Source organism: Cyanistes caeruleus, chromosome 8, assembly GCF_971803275.1.
Source record: "Cyanistes caeruleus chromosome 8, bCyaCae1.hap1.1, whole genome shotgun sequence".
NCBI lineage: Eukaryota > Metazoa > Chordata > Aves > Passeriformes > Paridae > Cyanistes > Cyanistes caeruleus.
The window spans coordinates 13101862-13120675 of record NC_141708.1 but is presented as its reverse complement, the minus strand read 5'-3'; the positions used below and the strand labels follow the sequence as shown (position 1 = coordinate 13120675).

General features: G+C 57.9%; 2 protein-coding genes and 1 long non-coding RNA gene across 7 annotated transcripts; 1 reads left to right on the top strand and 2 right to left on the bottom strand.

Annotated features, from left to right (window-relative positions):
* Nucleotides 1–393: 393 nt before the first annotated feature.
* KAZALD1 (Kazal type serine peptidase inhibitor domain 1) lies at nucleotides 394–9882 on the bottom strand. 2 transcript variants are annotated; one of them, XM_086899881.1, is made up of 5 exons: nucleotides 9732–9882; nucleotides 5866–6466; nucleotides 4487–4647; nucleotides 3374–3521; nucleotides 394–3171 (listed from the first exon to the last, which is right to left on the bottom strand). In XM_086899881.1, exons 2-5 carry the CDS (start codon nucleotides 6365–6367, stop codon nucleotides 3086–3088), a joined length of 897 nt encoding a protein of 298 aa, XP_086756007.1. In that variant the 5' UTR covers nucleotides 6368–6466; nucleotides 9732–9882; the 3' UTR covers nucleotides 394–3085. The 2 variants fall into 2 exon arrangements, with proteins under 2 accessions (XP_086756007.1, XP_086756006.1); XM_086899880.1 differs by lacking the exon at nucleotides 9732–9882 and adding an exon at nucleotides 7967–8072.
* Nucleotides 9883–10073: 191 nt separating this feature from the next.
* On the top strand, nucleotides 10074–12808 carry LOC147651869 (uncharacterized). Its single transcript, XR_015289843.1, has 2 exons — nucleotides 10074–10266; nucleotides 10773–12808. It is a non-coding gene; the product is annotated as an uncharacterized LOC147651869 (long non-coding RNA).
* A 1031-nt stretch (nucleotides 12809–13839) lies between these two features.
* On the bottom strand, nucleotides 13840–18769 carry SFXN3 (sideroflexin 3). Of its 4 annotated transcripts, none has more exons than XM_086899149.1 (11): nucleotides 18684–18769; nucleotides 17993–18159; nucleotides 17601–17771; nucleotides 17337–17435; nucleotides 16989–17064; nucleotides 16462–16547; nucleotides 16028–16155; nucleotides 15860–15909; nucleotides 15658–15707; nucleotides 15142–15189; nucleotides 13840–14872 (listed from the first exon to the last, which is right to left on the bottom strand). In XM_086899149.1, the coding sequence occupies exons 2-11, from the start codon at nucleotides 18154–18156 to the stop codon at nucleotides 14776–14778; spliced, it is 969 nt and encodes a 322-aa protein (XP_086755275.1). In that variant the 5' UTR covers nucleotides 18157–18159; nucleotides 18684–18769; the 3' UTR covers nucleotides 13840–14775. The 4 variants fall into 4 exon arrangements, with proteins under 4 accessions (XP_086755275.1, XP_086755277.1, XP_086755276.1 ...); XM_086899151.1 differs by having other exon boundaries at nucleotides 17993–18156; XM_086899150.1 differs by having other exon boundaries at nucleotides 18696–18769.
* Nucleotides 18770–18814: the final 45 nt, after the last annotated feature.

Sequence of the window (18814 nt, the reverse complement as noted above, 5' to 3'; positions counted from 1 at the left end):
GTGCTGTGCCCGGGCCAGTGGCCACATCAACACTTCCCAGTCCAGCTCTCCCCACCCCTGACATCAGCCTTGACCTCTGGGCTCACCTGATCAGGTGCTCTGAGCGCAGTCAGCTGGGCTGGCAGGAGCTGCTCCCAGAAAGCAGCTGCTCTGAGATCGACCAGCAAAGGAATTTGGTGCTGCATGCTCTTGGGGCAGACCCTCTGATCCCACACGGACACCAGGTTTGGTCAGGTCCCTGGGACCCTCTAGGGGCGTGGAGCTGAGAACAGCATCTGCAGAGCCTGGGGTGCCCCCTCCTTGGGGCAGGGGCTGCAGGAAACATCTGAGTAGCCAGCAGCAGAGGTGACCAAATGCTTTTAGAGCCAACAAATAACCTCAATTAAGCTGTGTGGCAGTGAGCGATTCCAGCTGTGCAGCAATATTGGCTTCTTTAATTTTTAAGTGACTGGAAATGGTAGGACTGGGAGCTGGGATGAGGAGACACCAGCCCTCTCTGTGTCCCTGGAGCCACTCTGCTGCCCTTCACCTTGAGGGGAGCCTGCCAGTCAGACAGCCCTCTCCCACAGTGGGATCCAAGGAGTCTGGGATACACAGGCCCTTGGTCTGGTTAATTTTGGCCAAGAGCTTTTGCTCAAATTCTGCCCTCATCACATCCCCAGTGCTCTTCCTGCCAGGCAGGAACCACCAGCATCCCCTGCCAGCTCCCTACAGGGTATGAGGGCACGGGGTGTGAAGCAGAGGGGGGCAAGGACTGACACCAAAATGCAGCTGCCCAGGCAGGGCATTGTCCTGCAGAACACGTGGAGAGCCAGGGATGGAGTGTGTGACCCATCCCTCACTCTCCAGCCAGACCAAAGCTGCATCCACACCGGGCACAACCTGGATTTGTGCCAACACAGGCAGGGCAAGCCTGGCCCTGAGGAGGGTTGGCATGGCAGCCCTGGCCAGGGGCCAGCCCCAGGCACCGGCAGGGAGCCCAGCAAGCAGCTCTTGACTGCTGAAGCTCCGGGACGCTCTCGGATTTCCCTGTGGCAGCCTCAGCCCGAGTGTGGCCCAGTTCCACCAGCTCGTTTGTGTGCAAAACAGGAAAGGGATCAGGATGGATAAAAAGGGCCCAGCTTCTCTGAAAGCATGTTTTACACCCAAAAAAAGCAAAATAAAAGCCAATGGCACACTTCTGTCCCTGGTTCCTCCTGAACACCCTCCAACTCTGATGGAGCAGCCCAGGAGGATTCTGTTATGCTGATAGATGGAAAGAGAAGCTGAGGCATCAATGGCTTTTGCATTTCTCTGCCTGAGAAGGGGTTTTCTGCCAGAAAGGATAGGCACTCCAGCAGGCAGGGCAGCAGTGCCCCATCAAGCTGTGGTGCAGAGGGCCAGGACTGGCCCAGCCTCACCGTCTGCAGGAATTTTGTTCTGCTGCCAATTCCAGACAAATCCCTTTTATTTGCTTGTTCAGGTTTCAGTGCTGTAGTTGTGTCATCTGAGCCAGCTCTCAAGAGAAAAAGGAGGAAAAGAAAAGAAAAAACATGTGAAGGAGAGTAGCACGGGACCTGAGCCGCCAGCCTTATTGCATCCTGCCTGCTCCTGCCTGGGGTCTGGCCAATTCCTTCCTCACAGGGTCTGGCTCCTTGCCGCAGCTCTGGACCTCCCTGGAGCTGGGACTAAGTAACTGGGAGTGGTTTGGTCCATATGGAGGTTTTGAGCACCAGAAGTCCTGTAAATGATGCTGCTTTGAGGGGGTAAAGCACCCCTTGAATGTGGGCTCAGCCCCAGAACATGCATAGGAAGGGTCCTGATGGCCTTCTCTGGGCAGTGGGCAGCACAGTGCAGCTCTGAGCTTCCTTTCTGTGCTTCCCCCACATGAAAGTTTGCTCTAAATCACCAGCTCTGGCAGGTAGTTGGGATATTTTTTTTTTAATCTAATGTTTCCAGTGGAAACTGGAGCATCCCTTTGCTTCACCAGCTAGGCCCAGAGCTGCTCCACACTTGACAGGGCTGTGGTCACCAGTGGAGACCCCAGTGTCACAGAACTTGGGACCCCAGGATGAGAATGGTCAGCAGTGGGATGGGATCCAAACACATGGGAGTACAGTGATTGGAGTCGATGCATCATCACTGCCCAGGAGATTGTCTGCTGGGTACCCCCATTCCCAGTTGGGGTGAGAAGGGCAGGACCCACACCAGGACCAGCTGTGAGCACTGGGATGGGTAGGAGGTCTCCTCAATTCATGCACCTCACAATGGACAAAGTAGCATCTGCAGTGCACCCTTCCTCACCCCCATAATCATCCTTGTGGATGCAGGACAGTCAGCTGGCCTTGGCTTTGGCCTACATGTATATTTTAAATAACATCAACAAAAATGACAAAGGAAAGCATGAAGTCAGTCAAAGGCACGGAAGGGAAAACATGAAGTCAGTCAAAAAAAGGCCAAAGTGTTTCTGACCACAAGGGTGGTTCAGCTGGAGAAAAGACAGCACTGAAAGCCACAAGTGCCTGGTTTCAAGTCACTACTTTTCTGGTTAAAAACAAAACAGAAGAGAAGGGTGTTTTGGCAGCTGGTTCCTCGGGTTCTGGGGAGAAGCTGGGATGTCTCTGTGCTTGGGGGATACAGAGCAGACAGGAGGGTGACCCACTGGTTATCACAGTCAGGTCCCAGCTCTCTGCTCCAGCATCCCAAAAATTATTCATGCAGGACATAATGCTGCTGCCTGGCCTCACTCTCCCAAAGGGGGCTGTCTCCATCCCCAGCACCAAGTCCTCATCACACACAGCACAGCTGCCCCCTCAGTGTCCTACCTGCCATTGTGTCTCCACTCAGTGCCAGAGGACAGATCCACCCTGCTCCAGGCAGAGCTGCCCCTGGTCCCAGCCCTTGCTAACCAGGCAGGATCCCATCCCCCAGTGCCCCAAAAGGATGTGTCACCCCATCTCCCACCCCAAAAAACAGGCTGCTGTGCCAGGATTGTTCAGAAAAGGAGTTTTGGGCCGGAGGGTGCTTGCTCCAGAGATGTTCCCAAGCCCCAGGGAGGGTCGCTGTGGGCAAGGTGGTCTCTGCAGCCGGACATGCCATCTCTGGGCTAGTAGTAGTCCTCCTCACTCTCCCCGTAGTCCACAGGTGTCATGCGGGGCTTCAGCAGGGAGAAGTCTGTCAGGTTGAGTTGGTCTGAAATGGCAGCATGGGGACAATGTCACCTTGCCACCCTGCTGTGCCTGTCCCCTTCCCCACCAGGACCAAAGCCAAACCACACACAGCAGCTCTCTGGGGCATGCCCAGCACAGCCCTATGCTCCAGCAGCTCCTGCCATACTGCTGCACTGTGCCCAACATCCCTTCCCATGTCCCCATGAGGGTAAGGACATTCTCACCCGGTGTGAAGACAGTCAGGCTGGCCAATGCCACCACCTCCCCGACCCTGTTCCTGGCGAAGCAGCGGTACGTGCCCTCGTCCGTCACCCTCACACCCTGGATCTGGAGCCAGCCTGTCACTTCATATTTCTGGGGGCCACCTCTGAACTGCAAGAAGGGGAAATTTCTGTCAGTACTTGTGGCAGAAACAAGAGGCAGTCTGTGCCACAAAGCCCCAAGTCCCCTGTTTCAGCAGGCAGTGGGGTCCCAGGATTGCTCTGGCAGCAACCATGCTATTTTCTGTTTATCCCCAGGAAAAAATAAGCTTTTCCTGACCCAGCTGGGCTGCAGCTGTGTTTGCAGGCTGCTATTATGGTGCAGTGGCCAGGGGTGGAGGACAGTAGAGTTTCCTCCAACCGGGCAGGGTAGTCCTGCTTGGGGTGAAGATCCTCAGCTGGACCCTGTGACAAGCTATGGGGAGGCCTGAAGGACAGAAAGATGGAAGGGGGCCACAGTGCCAGGTTCCACCTGATCCTCTGGCTCCTTCCATCCATTCCACCACAGTTTCTTCCCCATTGGTGCCTGGCTGAGGTGCATGGCCCCTTTGCCTCTGCCCACACCCTCTAATAGCTAGGTACACCCAGCTGGGTGCTATATTTGGGGCTGGCTGCAGGCAGGATGTTGTTCCCTGGGCCTGCCAGCCCTGGGAGGGAAGCCCTGCTGATGGGAAAAAAGGGCAGGAAGTGCCTGAGTGTGCTGGTAGGACCAGAGGAGGACCCAGGATGTAGGGCACTTGGGAGGTCCTCTTTCCAGCCCTGCCAGAGGGACTGCTAGCGAAGCCAGCACACACAGCAAACCTAAGGCAGGCAAGTGTGGAAACTCCCTGCTGCAGGACCCTAAGAATAAGTTCAAAAATTACTAGAAGAAATCACAGAAGAGAGTTATGCTGATGGCTCCTACCACTGAGACACCAGCCCTGGCTCGGTCAGTCCTCACGTTACACAGCCTCCAGTCACCCCTTCTCATCCCCAGGCAGCCAGGCTTGGCCTCTCTCAGGCCTAGTGATCCATGAGCTCTGAGAAGCACTGGGGTCACCCTGGGGTCACCTTCAATGCTCTAGGCACACTGCTCACCTGGACAGAGATGTGGGGGTCATCTCCAGGCAGCAGCATCTCTGTGCCATCCTTCCTCCACTCAATGGATGCCATGGGGTAGGCAAAGACCTCGCAGCCGAAGATGACATCCTGGCCAGTGATGTTCCATGTGTCATAGGGAGGAGAGGTGATCTGAGGCTCTGGGGAGGGGGGTAGAGGAGAGCAGGGTGGGCTCAGAAGAGGTCCCACCCTTGGCAGGTCCCGTGGGCTCTCCTGGGCTGGTCTCTGGAGCAGCAGCATTTGGTTCACACAGAGATGCTGGGACCCTTCCCATGTCTGTCTGCTCTCCCTCCCATGGCAGACCCTCACTCTTCCCAAAGACATGGCCCCCCCTCACAGCTGGGACTGGGAGCTCCCTCCCCATCTGCCCCCACCAGTCCATGGAGGGCTGCCATCCCTGCTGGCCTCAGTTTCCCTGCCTGTACAATGATGCCCAAGTGACACATGCAGCAGGAAGAGTACAATGACAGCAATGTTAGAAAGCAAAGCTTTCCTGAACCATCAGAGCATCCTCCTCCTGTGGGAGGAAGGCCAGGGGGCACTCATCCAGCCTGAGGCTGGTGAGGATGGATGAGGTAGTTGAGCTCTCAGCCAAATGAGGCCTCTGCTCTGACACAGGGCTCATGCCAGCAATGAAGGGAGTCAGCAGGTCCCCATCTCCTGGATGGAGCCAACAGCTCGAGGTCCCACATCCCTTCCCTGGAGGGATAAAGTGAGGACCATGCTTCTTACCCACGCCTGCTTCATGACCTGGCCCATACCATGAGCCAGAGTTTCAAGGGAAGGTTTCCACCTCCAAATATACCTGGGAAAACACTCAAGAACATGATGCTCTACAGAAAATAAGGTCACCCTTGACACCCCTCAGGCTGCGGTGACAGGACGGGGTGACCTGTGCCAGACTGGGCAGGATGGAGCATGGCTTTCCTGTTGGACTGTCCCCTCTGAGCCCCTACCTGAGTTTTAAATGGGAGATGGAAATCACACAGCCAAGCCAAACCAACCCTGGTTTCTATTTGCAGGAGGCAGACACATTTCTCAGGAGCAGCAGGCCAGTGTGAACCCAGCCTCGCCGCCAAGAATTCGCTAACAGCTCCCTGGAACTTCCCAGTCTGATCCAGCAGGATTTGTTGCTTCCCATAAACTCCACTCCCTCTTGGCAAAGCTGCTCCCAGATTTCTCCAAGCACTGGATCTGCAAGGGGCTCTCCCTGAGCAGCAGGGTGAGGGGACTAGTGGGAGCGTGACACTGCATGGAGCAGCGCCCAGTGCAGTCCCGTCCCTGTGGTTTTCCTTCCAGGTGAAACAGTTAAGCCAGACCCCCTTGTTTGTCTCTTCCCACAGCGCCAGGGCCACTACCTGACTCGCAGGGACCTTCGTGGGCCACAGTGAGGTTGGCATCAGGGTGGGCATGGGCAGCCTCCAGGAACCTGCAGATCTGGGCGTAGGTTTTGCCATCAGAGCCGCAGAGGGCCAGGTGGGAGAGGCAGGCACACTGGGGCTCGGGCACCTCTCCATGACGCAAGTCCCCGGCATCCAGCCGGCACTCCAGGTGCTCCCCACACTTGCCGTAGAAGTGGTTGGTGTTGTCCAGGTCACAGATCTGTCCCTCCAGGTTGGCACATTCCCAGCAACAGTCACAGGCATCCCGCACTGTGCCAGCCAGGCACCCGCGTGGCATCGGGCACTCCTCTGGCTGGCACTCAGAGCAGCCCTCCCCTTCCTCCAGCAGCCGTTGCCAGCCCCGCTGGAGGTAGTCAGAGGTGCTGGGAAAAGCCTGGCCCAGCTGGAGCAAAGCCCAGTGCAAGGAAAGCACTGAAAGCACAAGGCAAGAGACGCTGAGGGGCTTGGCTTCAGACATCCTCACGGCAGCTCCTCTATCCCAATCCCACTGTCACTTGGATGGCAATTTCTGGCACTGTTCTGGTCTCCCCGTCTAGATCTGAGGAGCCATCCTGGCCTGTGAGGAGGGACAAAGTGTGTTACTGATGTAGGAAGTGTCTCCCAATCCTTTTTCTCCTGGCTGGCTTGCTTGCAGAGCAGAAGCACTACATTATGTGCAGGGAAGGGTTGGTCACAGCCCCACTCACCACCCCCAGCCCTGCAGTCATGGCCTTTGTACCCTGGAGCTCCCCAACCAGCTCCTGCCCTGAGACACTGAACACCTTCTGGAGAGATAGTGCTGGTGACCCCAGCCCATCAGGTTTCATCCTTGTTCCCTTGGCAGCCCAGCAAGCAAAATCTAGCCTCTTCTGACCATAGACTGGGAAGCCACAGGGCTGGCAGGGCACTGGACAGGCTGTTCTACAACACTGTGGTTCAGCTTCTTCATATCCTGCTCCTGGTCTCCTGTCAGAAAGTTGCTCTCAAGTCCCTTTCCTTTCCCCATTGCTTTGCAAGAGTCATGAACCCTTTTTTCCTCCCTCATTATCCATACAAGCACAATGGAGTGGCTGATCCTGCAGACAAGGTGCTCTTTCTGTGCTGGAGCCAAGCCAGGAGGATGCTCCTAGTCATGCCAGGCTTTTGTTCTCCTTCCCTCCCTGTGCTGTAACCCCTCTTTTTAGGCACCACCCACTTGAGCAGGGGAAAGAATGGCCTCTCCCTAGAAGGGTTTGTGACCCCCTCAGTCATCACACAGGCAACTGAGGCTGAGCACGGAGGAGCTCAGTGCACAGGTGAGCAGCCCCTGGACTGACAGCCAACCCAGTGTGGCCAGCCTGTACCAGCACAGCACGGTCCCTGCCCTCAAACCCCAAGGCTGCATAACCTACTCAGGGTAAGAAGAAGCTGATCTACTCTGGGCTTCCTATCTCTCCTGGGAGGGGAAAAACATGGCATCTCAGAGCCTGTCCCCAGAGAGGGAGACAATGAACCAAATCCCTTTGCGAACATCCCTCCCTGACCCCGTCGCACCCTGGCTGCCTTCCCTGAGACGGGGTGAAATTGCGGTCCTCCGCCCCAGGGCGACTCAGCATAAGCGAGCGGGGCTGGGGAGGGGACAGCCTGTGTGCCTAGGTCCCCCTCCCCTCCTGGGAACAGCACCCAAGGGCAAGCTGCAGCCCCCCGAGCTACATCCCCCCTCTCGGGGCTAGCACAGCGCAGAGCTGGGGTGGGGGTGGCCCGGATAGTGGGTTACACATATGCATCCCCCGGATTACAAACCGTGAGTTTGACCCGTTTGCCAGAGACCACCAGACACCCCAGGAGTGGAAAGGGGCAGAAGGTCCCAGCGCCGGAGCCCTCCCCCCTCCCCACCCTACCCCAGTCTGCGCCGAATAAGGCTCCATCCCCCGATGGATGTGGGGGGCCAGAGAAAGGGTACGGGGGAATTGCAGAGTTGGTCTCTGGTTCCTCACTTCTGGGGTGCAGGCGCTGGGGGTGCTGGAACAGTGCTGGGAAGAGGCACGACGTCCCTTGGGGTCCCCCAGGAGCCTCCCCGCCATAAGCCGCCACTTACCGGAGGCGCCGGTGCCGGGGGCCGCGGGTGCGCAGTGGCCGTGGCGGCGGGGCTGCTGGCCCCCAGGGCTGCTGGCCCCCGGCCGCTCCAGCACCGCCGTGATGTCAGCGAAACGTGAATCCCCCCGCCCCTCTCCGGGCCCGTGGCCCGTCCCTGGACCGGGACACGGGCTGGCTGGCACCCCTTCCCTGCCGGGGTCCCGCCACGCACCGCACGCTGGCCCCGGGGCTCTGCCGCTCCCTGGCACCGGCGCCTCCCCTCTGCAATCACCCCCAGTCGTGTGCGGGACCTGGCTTAATGCTCCGCCCCGTCCGTGGGGCAGGGGGGGACTGGGGTCCCCTCCTTTGCCGTCCAGCTTGGCAGCAGTCCTTGGGGACAAGTGAACGGGAGAGGTGGGCATGGCTAAGGAAGTGGTCAAAGCATCTCTCAGCCTGTAATTTGTTTGGGAAACATAGACTGAAAAGTTGAGCAGTTGCTGTAAGTAAATGGGGGGATAACTCCCGAGGGATGTCTGCACCCGCCCCACACCAGGAGCCACGTCTGAAGGGGATATTGGGGTGTAAACCCTTGGCTGGAGTGGAACTATCGGAGCAATGGTGGGGCTGCTCCCTGCCACAGCAGTGCCCCAGCACAGGGCTGGGGCTCCAGACCTCCCCAGCAACCTGCCTTGCTGCTCCTGCCTCAGTTTCCCTCCAGAACTGGCTCTGAGGAGTGGGGGAGCCAGCATGCCTTTGCAGCACAAACATGCACTTGCATTTGCATCTTCCTCCGGGGGGGATCACACAGCCCCTCCTCTCTAGGCAAGGAATTTGTGGGATTGAATTCCCCCATGAAGCTCAAGCAACTCAGGACCCCTCTAAGGATCTGGTTTCCTTCACCATGCTGCAAAAATCTGCTTCTGCTTTCCAACACCCTCCTGCAAATTTGTTCCGGGTTCCAGGGCTTTTGCTCGATCACGTTGTGAATCCAGCCATGTCTAACGATGGAAAATGCGGCAGGCTTCAGCCCCCTTAAATCTGTCTCTGCCAGCCAAACTCCCCCCTCCAGCCCCCTGCTGCAGAGAGAGGTTTCCTGCCAGCTCTGCCTTCAGCCTCACGTCCCACTCCCCCTCTGTGGCCCCCAGCCCCTTGGCTCAGGGCTGCCTTCCTCCCTGGCTCCCCTTGTCCAGCCTATTGAGTTCGGTCCCCACATGCCACAAGTTTTCAGGTCCAGCGTCCACGAGTTGCTGAGCAGCTGGGGCTGCAGCTGTTTTGGGAGCAGGGAAAAAGTCAGGAAGGGCTGAGGTTTTCCTGCATGCAGCCTCAGAGCTGGGACAGAGCCTGAGCAGAGAGGAGACAGACTGCAGGTGGCTCAGACGGGAGTGCTGAGCCTCCTGGGCTATCCCTGCCATACCACCCTTCCCACTTTGGGGTGAAGGACTGCCTGCATGTTCAGGCATTCCTGCACCAAACACACACTCACTTGCCCCTGCTCCACACAGGGGGCAAAGCAGTGAAGCAAGTCTGGCCCATTATGCCACCTCTTGCTCACAAAGCTCCTGGCCAGCACAGAAACAGAGCCAGCACTGAAATCCCAGGCACTGCTGAGAACAGACCATCAGTATTTCTGGTTATTTGTGTCTCTTGCCCTCGGCAAGGGGGAGCAGATCACATTGCTGCTGTCCTTTCCCACACATGGTTCCTTCTCCTATGATGTGCCATGGCCCAAATGCTTGGTGTGTCTTATCTTCATGGGATTATCGTGGCCTCTGGGTGGCTCAATTCACCTGAGTGTCACTGCAGCATCAGCCACTAACAGGGGAGCACCCCTGGCCAAAAGTGAAATCCGAACACAGATCTGAGCAGGAACAACTCCAGTCGTGGAGCAACACAACCAGCTCTCAGAAAGCCAAGGGCAGCTTAGCTTAGCTCAACAAGATGGAGCTCAAACATGGCAGTTAATTAAACCTCCTGCTTAATGAGACTATTGAATGTGTTAGTAAACAGCAGCAGCTATGAATGAGGGGCGGAAGATGTAACCTGTGCTTAACAAGGAGTTCTGCTCAATCACACCTGAAGTCAATCAACACAGCCATGGCTGCAAATGGGGTTTGTGGCTTATCTTGCTTGACAACTTTGTGGGGAAAAGGGTGATCACCACCCTGCATGGCCTGGCACTTAGGTAAATTGCATTCCTGGCTCCCTACCAGTGATGGCTAGTTATCTCTCCCTTTTCCTCACTTTTCATGAGCCCAGTGAAGCTCCTGGAACTGGGCTTTGAAGGCTGAGCCTAAAGCACCAAAGCCTCCTCCTCTCTTCCAGGTGGGTTGCTCCCCATCACTGTTTCTCATCTTGTGATGGTCCCATAGAAGCCAGGAGTCCATGGGTACTCCTGGCAGGCCCACATCCTTGGCATCCCTCCAGGGCTCTGCCATCAGCCCGAAACACATCACATCCAGTCAGGGGTACCACACTGCTCCTGGCCCACTGACCCCCTCCCTGAAGCTTTGGGCTGATCCCCCAGACATCCCATAGCAATCTGGGGTCTATGGCAGATGAGGCCATGGGAAAAATCCACTCTGGAAAAAAGTCCTAGGCCAAGTGACTCGATGTACATAATGTCCAGCAGGGCTGGAGAGCAGCACTGGGGCTGGGCTGGTGGGGTTGAGGATGTGGGTTGTGTCACAGCAGAAGCAAATGTCACCAGAGATCATGGGATAGAATGTTGCCAGCACACTGCCTGGGGCTGTGGGGGGCTCATTCTGATAATAAACCAAATCTCTCTCTTTTCACATCAAATACAATCTCTGTTTCCTGCCGTCTCTCAGCCTGAAACAGCCCGGTTCTGGCCGGCCCACACCAGTGCTGAGCTGTTCCCAGCCACATTCCCAGGTCCCACTGTGGGGACAAGGCATGGGCAGCACTCCTGCGTGCCAGGCCGGACCCGCGCTAGGAAGCAGCCAGGCTCAGGTTTCTCCAGGCTTTTGCAGACCGAATTCCTCTGAAGAACCAACCCGTCAGCAAATTCTTGGGGAAGCGGTTGCAGCTGTGTGCAGGGACAGCCCGGTCCGCCCGGGGTCCCCGGCAAGAGCCGCGGCTCAGCTCCATCCCAGCAGGAATCATGCTTTTCCCACCAGCTCCATCCAAGCTCAAGTCTAATAACCCGGGGACAAGAACCGAAAAGACGGCGGGGGCTGCATTCCCGGGATGTCCCCGCAGTGGCACGATCGTGCCAAATGTGACACTGCTGTGCCAGGTTCCACGGCCCTAAGGGCAAACGGGAGCCCCGCGGGGCTGGCCCGGCCCGGGGGTGCGGCTGCCGGTGCGGAGTCTCTGCTGCCACCTCCAGGGCACCGCCGCGCTGGTCCCCGGCCCCTTGCGGTGACATTGACCCTGTCCGTGGGGGCTGCGGCACCTGGAGTAATGGCTGGACACCTCAGCCCCACCACCCCTGCCTTCCTGCTCTCTCAAAGCCCCGCTATCGGCAGAGCCCCCTCACGGCTGTGCAGTGTCCTGAGGGGCTTGGGCACATCCCCTGTGGTGGTGGGATCCTCTGTTCAGCCCGCCCTGGTGCTCGGGCTGCATGGGCCCCCCAGACCGGGGGGCTGCTGCCAGCTCAGTGGCACCGCGCCCGCTGTCGCCTTTGCCACCCTCCCTTTCCCCAGGCTCCAGAAGCGCCGGCAGGGCTGGGACGCGGCCAGGGAAGGTGACCCGCTGCCAGCACCCCGGCACCCCCTGCCACTGGGGACGGGAACTGGGGAGGGGGAGCCTGCCCGCTCCCCCCTGCAAGAGGCTGCCCATTTCCAGGCGTCATTAAAGAGCAATTAGCTGGAAATTAAGCTGAGAACAAGTATTGATTAGCTCATTAAGGCTGGGGGAGCCGGCTGAGGCGGGAGGAATTGCTGCCGCTCGCCCTCATTATGGGCAAGGTTAAAGCATGTGGTCGGGCAGCTCATTAAAAATGCCAGGGACCAATCGATGTCCCCAGCCCAGCGCCGGCCAGCACCCCCAGCACCTCTGGGGATATCCAGCTGCTGTCTTTCTGGGACTGGCCCTTGACCTTTGTGATGAGCCAGATCGGGAAGGCACAGAGCATCCCTGCCACCCTGCATCCACTGCTGCATCCTGGGCTCCCCTGCAGAGGCAGCAGTGTCCCTTTTGGGCTTGCCAATCCCCCAGAACTCACTGGCCAAATGAGTTTTCTCTCTCCCAGTCAGGAGAATCCACGGGGCCATGTTCCCCCTAGCGCAGTGAAGTGGCAGAGTCTGTGGGCTCACTGCTCTGCTGCCGGCTCCAGGAGAGAACAGGCACCATGGCTGATTTGCAGGGCAGCACCCCAGACCTGCAATGCTCCAGAAATGAGTTTTTCATGTCCCTGCCTGGTGGTGTCAGCTTGTGCAGGTGTGGGACAGACCAAAGGGGAACTCAGGATAGAATGAAAACAGGTGACAGATGAAAGACACTCAGTGGCTCTGTGTGGCTGAGTAGTGCCACATCACAACCACCCTGTATCCCAGCCTCACAGCTCTTGGGGGGCTCTCGGGGTAAGCCCAGGCTCAGCCCGGCCAGACCCTTTCAGCTGGACCAAGCCACCCCAAGCATCTGTGGCTCTGGTCCTGTGTCCCTCCTATTTCCATCTCTGCCTCTTGTGGCCACCAGCAGCTCAGGGCCAGCTCCCAGCCAGCGCCCACAAGGAGGGTGTCCCTGCAAAGCCGGCTGGTGCGTGTGGGAGGAGGCAGGTGTCATCATTATTTTTGTTTTCTTTACACTCCTCTGGAAATATATTGTATTCTCAGATAATCCCGTTCAATTACACCACAATAAAACACATAATAAAAACGTAATTCATTTTTCCTGAGCGCTCCATCTCCCTGTGTCTTGGCAAGCTATTAAAAATTTGTCTTCATTTTTCTGGCAAGAGCCTTGTACCTTTTCATCTTTAATTTATGAGAGCAGAATAGCTACTGACAAGCCCTTATTGCACGGCGAGGGGCTGCATTATTTATAAGCCGCCAATGGCTGGCTCAGGGGAGATATTTGCAATATTCTGTGGCCGGGAGAAGGAGGGGGACAGATCCCTGATGTGCCTGTCCCAATCCACTCACTTCCCCACCTTGGGCGGGTGGGTGCTGGGTGCAGGTGTTCTCCTGGCTGCCCCTTGAGGGCAGCAGCTGGAGCCTAGCCTCTGCCGGCCCCTGCCAGCTGTGCAAGCTGTGGCACAGGGTGGCTTTGGGCTGCCTGGCCCTTATCTCGTCCCTGCTGTATCTGCCCATCTTGGCCTTTGCAGTGGCCTCGCTCCTGTCCTTCAGCATGGGACACTGCAGAGCACAGTTGCCTCCGTCCCTTCTCTCTCTGGCTGGACATCCATGGCTGCTTCTGGCTGCCCTGGTGGGACAGAGAGCTGAGGGACAGGCAGCTGCTGCCCGCAGGCTGGTCAGGGTCCTGCGATGTGCCCTCCAGTGTGCTCTCCCATAGCTGTACACAGAACGTGGGATAAAAATAGTCCTGCAGGGAAGGCGCAGGAGCAGGCCCAGGATTGTCCTGTGAGCAGGCTGCAAGAGGGGGTGTGAGTGTGGGCAGAGCCAGGGTGACGCTCTGGCCTCTCCAAACCAGCAGCATCCAGAGCAGCAGCTTAGCAAAGCTCTCTGCGCAGTGGCAAGCTCCAAAGCCGACTGTACTAAAAAAAGCCCTCCTGACAGCTGGATAAGCTTCACCACATGCCAGGCCAGCCAGGGCTGCTGCAAAGGCAGTCAGCTGGAAAGCAGGGAGCAGAACCCAGCCCCAGGGGGTGCAGAGACACCCCAAAAGCCAGCCTGCCCCTCTCTCCTGTTCCCATCCTCACCCCAATAGCAGTCCCTTTCCACCATACTCAAATAAGACAGCAGCACACTTCTCTTTGCTGTTGGTTTTGTATAAACAAAATGCCTTTATTGTTTGGTATATATAGGTACATTATATGTATATCAAAAATATCTAGAGGAAACCACAGTGCACTTAAAGCTATTGAGAAGGTCCACCTGAAAGCAAGCACTCCAGGAGGGGGTAGAGTAACCCCTCAGGGGAAGCCCAGCCCTGAACACAGATGGCATTAAAATGAGAATAAAAACCAAGACTCTACTGGGATTAAAATGTGCCATTTGCTCTGGGGATGGAAGCAGCAGAAAGCCAGATTAAATCCCCAAAGCAGCCCAGAGGAGAGCAGAAGGTGAGATGGGAGCACACGCCTGGGCTGGGAGAGTCCCCCACTCTGAGCTCAAGTCACTACGTGCAATTGATCACTCACCCCCAGCTATTTTGGCAATGGGGAGTTTTCCTCTCTAAAAGCTGCTCTGCCATCCCCAGGCACCAGCTGCTGAACCACTGGGCACTGTAGAGTGCCTGCAGAGCTATTCTACTTTCAATTGCTGATTCTCTGCTGCCTCCTAAAGCTGGGGAGCACCATTTTCTTCCTCATCCCACTTTTTTTTTTTTTTTTTTCTCTACCACAGCTCACAAGGTCCCTGGTGCTGCTGCCTGCATTTCCCTGCGCACTGCACAGAGCTACAGGCACACCCAGAGGGGAGGAGTGCCCCAGGGTGCCAGCCAGGCGGTCCCCAGGGCAGGGCTGAGCCGGGCGTGGGGACAGGGTTAGGTGTGGTGCTGCATGGCTGCAGGCACCCCGGGAAGCAGGGCTGAGCACCTGGGACCTATGGACACACAATGGCCAAGGGAAAGCAGCAGCAGCCCCAAGGGGATCCAAAGGGCGAAGCTCAGCAATGCGCTGGCCCGGCAGCTCCGTGGAGCTCATCTCGGCCATCCCAGGGGCACATCTTGGCCACCCCAGGACCCTGCTCAGAGCCCTTTGTTGAAGTAGACGGTCTCCAGCCACGGATCTTTCTTCCGGATCTGATCTTGGACTTCAGGCTCCAGGCTGCTCACAGGCATTGAGCTGTAAGGGAAACAGAGATGCAGAGGATGGAGGGGGTGTACCCACCGATGGCCTCGGGTTGGAAACTACCTGCTGCACCCATGGGGATGCACGTCCCCAGCATGGCCCAGCAGAGGCCCTTGGGTCTGCACTGCTGACTGTGCAGAGAGATGTCTGTGCACAGGTTTAAGCCCCTAACTGCTTGAAGAAGCAAAAGAATCTCTCGGGAGTCAGACAGCACCCCCATCCCACACAGAAGCCTCATGTGCAGGCAAAGTGCCTTTCTGTACCTTTTCTGTGGGAAGAGTGCACAGCACAACGGGGTGGCAAACACCAGACTGCAAGGGAAAGACATGAAAAGGTGAAGCTGGGCTGCATAAATCACCCACACCCACCCATGGCCTGATCCCAGGGCAACAATGAGGCAGCCCAGAGCTGTGCTGGGTGTTCAGCCAGGAAAGGGCTATGAGATGCCCTCTCCAAGCTCCAGACCCTGCATTTGGCTCTTGAGGTGCGGCAGGCAAAGTCTGTCCCCCGATGATGTGGGGGAACACCAATGCTGAGCAGGAGCCCATGGCAGGCTTGAGAGATACCAAGATAAAGCAAAACAACTCCTGGCCCCAGAACCTCATATCCCATTCCATCTGCCTGGGGTGCCACTAGCCTGGCCAAGCTCTGGCATCCCCCAAGAAACTCAGTAGCTCTCCCCTCCCAGTGCCAAGCAGGGCTCCCAGCAGCACCGTTCCATACACTTGGGCTTGGTCTGTGCCCAGGGCAGCAATGCCCAGCGGTCGAGGAGAACTTACCAGAGTCCCACCAGGCCGACCTGCAGGGGAGCGTTCAGGTACGGGTACCGCTGCCAGGGACAGGGAGAGGATGTGTGTCAGTGCAGTGGACAGGGTAGGAAGGTGTCTATTCCCCAGTAGGGTGCCAGCCTTGAGGGGTGCCAACAATGTGCCAAGCTTGGGTGTCCCTACACCCACCCACCCACCCCAGGCTCACTGGTACCTTCAGGAAAGCTCTCTTCTCCAGCATGTTCATGATCACCGGTGGAATAGCTGAATCAGGGAGGAAGGAAATGAGCTCCCAGTGATCCCTGCCAGCAGTGGGACCTCATCCCAGGCTGCCAGGGATCAGCTGCAATCTCCCAACACATGTGGAGGAGGGGACACTCACCCATGGCCGGCGCTGCCATGCCAATGCGGGACACCACCACCTGGAAAATGGCCTTCTGGGCTGCCGCTGTGGATTCGCCCAGGCGGTTCCCATTCTCATCCGTGACAGGGATCCCCAGCTTGAGTTCTCTGCAGGAACAGAGGGGCACAAGGGTGAGTGGAACAGGACAGGGACATGTCTCCAAGGGAGGTTGGCATCCTCCTGTACCCCATCCACTAGCTGCACAATAAATCATAGGGGGTCTCAGCTGGACCCACGTTTATTTGGCAGCAGTCCTCAATAGGACTGTACAAGCACCAATAACCCCCTAGGTTGCAATCAGGTGATTGTACCCTCAAGCCAACCCCTCACAGTGAGGAAGAGCAAGGAAGTCCCTGCATTCCTCACCAGTGCCTACAAACCCTGAGGCAAGCCTGTCCCACCCCAGGGCTCACCTCTGCCTCATCAGCGGGATGTTGATGCAGTTGGCAGCTGCCACGGCCGCAAAAGGCACGTACCGGCCGATGATGGCTGGCAAGTGCTGGGGGGAAAAGTAGGAGAATGTCATGTAGAGGGTTTGGAGGAAGAGCTGGCTGTCCCCAGGTCTGCCTCAGTCTTCCTGCAAGACTCTGGGGTGTCCCAGCCCCACTGGGGGTAAAAAAGTCCCTCCTCCTCTGCAACTCTTAGCTGGTAAAAGCTGCACAGACCAAAGGATCTGGGGAGGTCCCAGGTCCCCTGCCTGGACAGAGGCTGAGGGGTGGAAGAAGCCTGGAGATACATCCAGAGCAAGGCTGGAGGGACAGGCCATCTCCACAGCCATCACTGGGGAGAGCAGTTGCCTTGTGTGGGCAACCTCGGCAAACCCCTTTTCTTCATTTTCTCCCCCACTCCAGGTGAATCCCCTGGTCAAATCTCAGAGCTCAGGGAGATCCCATAGGGAGGGACCACATCCCCCAGCTGCGATAGCCAAGGGTCACCTTACCTTGGTGAGGGATTTTAGCCCCAGTGCTGTGACAACTGCCCCTGTGGTTGCACTCACATAGGCTGTCCCCAGCTGGCTGAAAGAGCAAGGGACACCAGTAAGCCAGGCTCTCCCCATCCCAGGTGCCCCTCCAAAGGAAGGAACAGCATGCCCTTCAAGAGCATCAGGACACCTGGGTTCCTCTCTCAGCTCTATCACTAACCCTGACAGCCCCAATGCTGTCCATCTCTGCCTTCACCAGGTCTCCATTGTCCCATCTCACAGTTCCCTGCTATTCAAGGCACCCCCCTGGTGTTTTGGGGTGGTGGGCCCCCAGCACCTCGAGGACCTGGTCAGAGAGATGCATACCTGGGGGTGATGGGTGCATCCCCACTGCGGTTGGTGTAGTTGACAATGGCATTGAAGGACTGGTTGACCCACTGCCAGAACAGCACAGCTGGTGTGGTCCTGCCAGAGAGAGGAGGGTGGGTGCTGGAGACACTGGGGGATGCCACCCATGCTCCCACAGCTCAAGTACGAGTGGGGTATGGGACACGTGTCCCCTCCTCACCCCAGAGCCAGGAGGATCCTCCAGGCATGCTCTTGGTCCTGGGGTGAGGAGGGGACAGGTACCTGTAGAAGGTCAACATGCAACCAGTGATGGTCATGTTCATGGGGACCTGAGCAGACATGCGTCCCACAAGGATCATCTTCTCGCCCGTGTCAGGGTGGAAAGCCGAGTCATAGATGTACTTTGCCCGCCAAAGTTGGTCCTCTGTCAGCCCAGGGTGTACGGTGCCTGCCCTGCCAGGTAAGGGTAACACCTGTTGAATGACCCTCTGCCAGCACACATGGCCTAACTGGTCCCCCACAGCAATTGTGGCAGCTGGGAGATGCCTTAAGAACCAGGCAGGCAATTTTGGGGTCTTTGGCCAAGGGGGCCAGCATCACTGCTATTCCCACTCCTGGGAATGGCTCCTGCCTGGGAGCAGTGCTGAGGGAACATCCATCCTCCTAGTGGGTACCTGTAGTCCTCCACCACCCGTCGGGCTTCCTCCAGTGTAGCCCCTGAGAGGAGCAGGTTTCGGGGGTCGGTCACCATGAAGAAGTGCTTGGCCCGGCCCTGAAAGGTGCTCTGGTCCCAGCGGGGCTCCTGGATATTGATGGTGGCAGGCAAGGATGGTGGCATCTTCTGGCAGAGCAGGGGATTAAAGGGTTATATGGGATGCGGTGCCTGTGTCCCTCCAGCCACATCCCTGCTGCAGCAGCTCTGGTGCTCCCCCAGCCTGGGGGCACAAGGATTGTGAGGGAGCCCTTTTGTAAAGGAGCTCAGTAGCGACTCCTGAGCCCCCCCGGTGGGTGTGCGACCTGCAATGGGACTGCACCTTGCAGCGTGCCAAAGAGAACCCCCCGACCTCACATCAGCCACCAGAAGTCAGGGACCCCTCCTCCCCCCAGCCGAGCACCGCCGGTCACAGAGAAGGGGACAGGGACCCACCATTTAGGGGCCACAGTGGCAGCCAGCAGCGGGAGAGCGGAGTGAGGAAGGGCACTGGAAGGAGGAATGTCCCTCCCGGGCAAGGCACCGACACACCCGGCACGGCTCTATTTCCACACCCGCCCTTCCCCGCGAGAAGCGGGGCTCCGCTCCCTTCCTTCCCGCGCGGAGCGTTCCTCCCGCCACGCGTGACCCCCCCTGCACAGGGACCCGCTCACCCCCGCACTCACGGCTCCCGGGACAGCGCCCGCCGTGCCCGCGCCGCCGTCGCCGTCGCCGCCACCGCCCCACTCCCGCCCCTGCGCGCGATGACGTGCGGGCTCGTCACGGGTGGGCGGCCCCGCGCCGG